This window comes from Solanum pennellii, chromosome 10 (assembly GCF_001406875.1).
Source record: "Solanum pennellii chromosome 10, SPENNV200".
Classification (NCBI taxonomy): domain Eukaryota; kingdom Viridiplantae; phylum Streptophyta; class Magnoliopsida; order Solanales; family Solanaceae; genus Solanum; species Solanum pennellii.
Genome location: NC_028646.1, coordinates 67,409,939 through 67,415,707, shown reverse-complemented (window position 1 = coordinate 67,415,707; position 5,769 = coordinate 67,409,939). Strand labels below are relative to the sequence as shown.

The 5,769-nt window shown below is 40.7% G+C and overlaps 1 protein-coding gene across 1 annotated transcript in view; it reads right to left on the bottom strand.

Annotated features, from left to right (window-relative positions):
* Window positions 1–1,993, bottom strand: part of LOC107001680 (dirigent protein 21-like) — a 9,469-nt gene extending 7,476 nt beyond the window's left edge. The window contains exon 1 of the mRNA XM_015199639.2: window positions 1,963–1,993. Within this exon, the coding sequence (XP_015055125.2) occupies window positions 1,963–1,993 (31 nt within the window). The remainder of the gene's footprint in view (window positions 1–1,962) is intronic.
* Between the last annotated feature and the right edge of the window lie 3,776 nt (window positions 1,994–5,769).

Below are 5,769 nucleotides of genomic sequence, written 5' to 3'. Positions count from 1 at the left end.
TATATATGTGTGTGTGTGTGTGTGTGTGTGTGTGTATATATATGTATATATACACACACACACACACACACACACATATATATATATATCAGGTGCCCGCGCCAGCGCAGGTCCAATGTATGTTAGTTTTTTTCTTTCTATTTATATTACACAAATGAAATTTGAAAAAGTGAACTAAATTTTTATGTGTTTTTTTAAAAAATATTTTAAATTGTTAATTTATTTACCTTTTGTATCATTTTCGAATAATATATGTTATTACATATGTTTTATTTTATATGATTTTAGGAAAGTCAACGTAATTTCTTATATGATTCTCACATATTTTTAGTTGTCATTTTACTATGATTCATAGTACTTTTTAGTTTTTACTTATTTTCAAACAATATATGCAACTTTTTTTCCCGGTAAAAATAAGGGAATCAACCAAATTTCATTATGTTTTTTTAACTATGTTTTTCTAAAAATATCTTAAATTATTACATTCTAATGACCCGGAAGTTCATTTTTGGAAATTTTGAATATTTGCTTAAATCGAATTAATTAATGGATGGGTGGTCATAGATAATGAATTAATAGATAGTTAGTGGGCTAATGTGATAATTTATAAAAGATCCTTTCCGTAAATTTAAATGAAAAAAAATTGGTTTATTTGTGTAACTAAAATTTTCTTAATTAAGGGATAATTTAAATAATTAATTTAGTTGATGGTTAATAGATTGAATCCATATATAATTAATTTAAGTTAATACCCTATATCACTTTAGACCTATTTGTTTTGGAAAAAGAAAACCGTCGGAAAAATTACAACTACCGCACCACCGGCAACCTCTCTTCTACACGGGCACATCAACTAGGAAATATCTCAGACTTTCGAGGTAACAAAGTATTGTTCAATTTATTGTGCAACCATATAATTATAGTTATTATTTTAATGTTGGAGTTGAAACAGAAAATGGGAAAAAGTGGTTTTGAAATTTAGAGAAAAAGAAAGATAAGAAAATTAATAGTATGTATTAAGTATTATATGTGGGTTTGTGTGCAGCATAAAGAGTCAAATTTATTAGGCTCAATTTTTATATATTTGGGTGGCGTGATGATTGCAATATCATTAGGGAATATGTTATATTATAATATAAATCCAACAGTCATACGTATAGGGAATTTTGAGGGATTAATTTTAGGGTTTTTGTGATTTATATTATGTTTATGTCACTTAATTAATTTTGTTTGAATTTCTTTTTATAGTTATCACAAAATGAATTAAGTTTTGATATATTAAGATATACAATTAACTTTATGTTATTTGGAGATTAAGACTAAATCTTAGGCTTGAAATTTGGAAATATAAGAATTTACATTTTAATTGACATCAAGAATTACAAACTTGATTATAAATTTGGGGTGTATTTTTAGGTCAAGGTTAAACACATAAAAGTGTGGGTGTTGTTAGTTCTGAAACCTTATTGTGAATATACACTTGAATAGATTCCATTGGTTCGGAAGCTCAACGGAAAGGGAAGGCTCAAGTCCAAGAGTAATTATTCGATTGGCTAAGGAAGTAGATTTCTAAACTCTTATTAAGCGTATGAAATTTGTGTATTTCCTTGTGTGATGTTGAGAATAATTTGGAGACTTGTTGCTTATTTGTTGGTGTTGTATTTTCTTGCTGCAAATTGTGCTTTGTTATCAAAATGGTTATCTCCTCATTTCTCATTTGAGCATGTCATTTGCATTGTATCTGAGACATGATTGTGATAAGAGTTAAGTGATAAGAGGATGTACTATTTCGAGGGTCGTATCGCGCGCCGCGATGGATATCATATTTTGAGGGACGTATCGCGCGCCGCGATGGTTACTATTATGGAGGGTCGTGTCGTGCGCCGCGACAGATGCATGGACAGATATGTCCCCCATGGGTCCCGGACTGAGAGACAGCGGGTGTGTATCGTTAAGAAAGACATGGATCACGATATTTGACATTGCATCTCATGGCATTTCACATTTTATTATTGATGAACTTGAACACGTGTTTTGCTGATCTTGTGATTGTTTCTCTGTGAAGCTTGTGACTGTTGAATATTGAGTTGTTATTGAGAATGTGTAAACTGATAGAGTGTGGTTATTGAGTTGTGTGTTTGGTAAACTGTAAACTATTAGACTGTAGCGTGGAGGTTTAGATATGGTGTAAGAAGTGCCCGTATTTTGTTCACTTAACTTGTGTTTAGAGGTTTGCTTGTTGGGTACCGCGTGGTTTGGTACTCACCCCTTGCTTCTACAAATTTTTGTAGGATACGAGCCTGGATCTTCGTGATACCTGTCATTCTTTTCGTTTCCGAGGCATCTTGTGGAGGATTGTGAGGTAGCTGCTTGTCATCTCAGCGAACTTTCCTACTCCAGTTTATGACTTTGTTTTTACTTGAAAGACAACTTCATTTTAGACTTCTATTTTATTTCAATTCTAATATTTACATTAGAGGCTTGTGCACGTGACAACCTGATTTTGGGGATTGGATTAATATGACTTGGTTTCATAATAGGAATTGTTGTTGGATTGTCATTTACTTCCGCACTTTGTTAGATATTTGGTTTTAGGCTGACTTGTCTTGGTGGGATAAGACGAGTGCCATCACACCCATTTTTGGGTCGTGACAAAATGGTATCAGAGCCCCAGGTTCATAGGTCTCACGTGTATACAAGCCGAGTCTACGTAGAGTCTCAAGGATCAGTACGGAGACGTCTGTACTTATCTCTGAGAGGCTACGAGGATTACTAGGAAACTTCTTTTTGTTCATTCTTTCTCATCGTGCGTAGTCACCTTCTTTAGTACTGAGTTGTTGTATACTCTTTTGACAGATGACGAGGACTAGAACTAATGTTACTGGTGGTAGAGGGGAGGCACTTCCCGAGGCAGTTGTTGAGGCCCCAGCTAGAGGTAGGGGTAGATCTCGAGCTAGAGGTCGTGCTAGTAGTGCGACAGTAGCCAGAGGTCGTGGACGTGGAGCAGCACCAGTGAGAGGTCGTGCTAGAGAGGTCTCTACCGAACCTCAGATTGATGACAGAGAGGACCAGGTTCCTCCAGATCCCGTAGTCACACCTTTGCTTCAGGATACGCTATTGAGGGTGTTAAGTGTGTTAGAGGGCTTTTCTCAGGGTGGTGGTGCAACTACCACACCACATGACTCTCGTACTAGAGAGGGGGCTCAGACCCAAGAGCAGCAACAAGCTCCGGTTGTTCAGGATGCGGTGGGGCAACTACCAGTAGATCCCGCGGTTCAGAATGATGTTGCACCAGCAGTTGGGGGTCAAGTTGCATCGATGGTTGTTCTGACAGAGGATGAGCAGCGTAGGTATGAGAGATTTCGAAAGATGGACCCACCTCAGTTTCAGGGTGGGAAGAGCGAGGACGCTCATGAGTTTCTAACTACCTGCCGAGAGTTACTAGAGGTGGTTGGATTAGCTGAGTCACATGGGGTTCGATATGCTACACTCCAGCTTCGTGGACCAGCGAGAGACTGGTGGAGGACTTATTCGGGATGTTTGCCAGTTGGATCTCCTCCAGTGACTTGGGAGCAGTTTGCTGGCGCATTCCAAGATCGTTTTATCCCATGGAGCGTGAGAGAGGAGAGTCGCTTGAGGTTTGAGAGTCTGAGACAGGATGGTTTATCGGTTACAGAGTATGAGGCGCGTTTTTGCCAGTTGTCTAGGCATGCGTTGGCCATTATTCCAAATGAGACAGAGAGGATCCGCAGATTTGTGAGGGGATTGACTTTCTCTATTAGGTCAGCTGTGTTTCGGGCATCTAGGGAGGGGGCTTCTTTCCAGTCCATTGTAAGCGCCGCCAAAGAGGCGGAATTGATGGAGAGAGAGGAGTTTGGGGACCCTAAAAGGGCCCGTATATCAGGCCAGTTTCATGGTGCCTCATCTGGAGGTAGGGGATCACAGAGAGTGAGTGGTTCTTTTCAGCAGCGGGGACCTATTCATGCATCTATGCCGACATTTGAGGGTGGCCAGACATCTAGGGGTTCTTATGGCCCAGGTCAGGGCTCGTACGGTTCACAGCAGCGACCTACAGGGCGAGGCAATTATAGTGGGTTTTCAGGGTCCACACAACAGTTCCCAGGTCAGAGATTTTGTTTTACTTGTGGAGATCCCGATCATCTAATGCGGCTGTGTACTTCACAAAGGGGTCGTGGTGGGCCTCGACCTAATTCTTCATTCCAGACTAGACCACCAGCACCACAGGGTAGAGGTCGTGGCAGAGTTCAGTCAGGTAGAGGTGATAGAGTTTCTAGTAGTGGTGTTGCAGCTCAGCAGAGTGGGGGTAGAGGTACCACCCAGGATGGAGGTGGACGAGGAGGCCACGGCTATGCTTTCCCCGGGAGACCTGAGGCGGAGACCTCTGATGCTGTTATTACAGGTATCATCCCAGTATGCCATCGACCTGCGTCTGTGTTGTTTGATCCAGGTTCTACATTCTCTTATGTGTCTACGTATTTTGCTGCTAAATTTGATATGATATGTGATAGCATGACTGTACCTATTCGTGTTTCTACACCCGTGGGTAAGCCCTTAGTGGTGGATCGAGTGTATCGATCCTGTCTTGTTTCTTTGGCTGGGTATGACACTTGGGTAGACTTAATCATTCTGGGGATGGTACACTTTGATGTTATCTTGGGTATGGATTGGCTTTCTCCTTATCATGCTGTTCTTGATTGTAATGCTAAGACTGTGACTTTAGCAATGCCTGGTGTTTCGAGGGTTGAGTGGAAGAGTGTTAGTGGTTCTTATCCTAGCAAGATCATATCTTTTATCCGTGCTCAGAGATTGGTGGAGAGGGGGTGTTTGTCTTACTTAGCTTTCATTCGGGATACTAGCGTTGAACCACCTTCCATGGACTCTGTTCCCGTGGTTCAGGAGTTTCCCGATGTATTCCTTCTGATCTTCTAGGTGTTCCTCCCGATAGGGATATCGATTTTGCTATTGATTTGGAGCCGGGACTAAGCCTATTTCTATCCCTCCATACCATATGGCTCCAGCAGAGTTGAAAGAATTGAAGGATCAGTTGCAGGATTTATTGAGTAAGGGTTTTATTCGCCCTAGTGTGTCACCTTGGGGAGCCCCTGTATTATTTGTGAAGAAGAAGGATGGGACTATGAGAATGTGTATTGATTACAGACAGTTGAACAAGGTAACAGTGAAGAATAAGTATCCTCTTCCGCGTATTGATGACTTATTTGATCAGTTACAGGGAGCATCATTGTTCTCTAAGATTGATTTGAGGTCTAGGTATCATCAGTTGAAGATTAGGGCATCAGATATCCCTAAGACAGCTTTTCGGACTCGGTATGGGCATTATGAGTTCCTAGTGATGTCCTTCGGATTAACCAATGCCCCTGCAACATTCATGGAGTTGATTAATGGGGTGTTTTGACCCTGCCTTGATTCTTTTGTGATTGTTTTCATCGATGACATCTTGGTTTACTCCAAGACTAAGGAGGACCATGTCCGACACTTGAGGATTGTACTTCAGAGGTTGAGAGAAGAGAAGTTGTATGCCAAGTTCTCAAAGTGTGAGTTCTGGCTTACTTCTCTGGCATTCTTAGGACATGTGGTGTCTAAGGAGGGTATTAGAGTAGATCAGGCCAAGATTGAGGCAATTAGAGGCTGTACGCGACCTACTTCACCTACTGTGATTAGGAGTTTTGTGGGATTGGCAGGCTATTATCGATGATTTGTTCAGAGTTTCTCTACTATTGCAGCTCCATT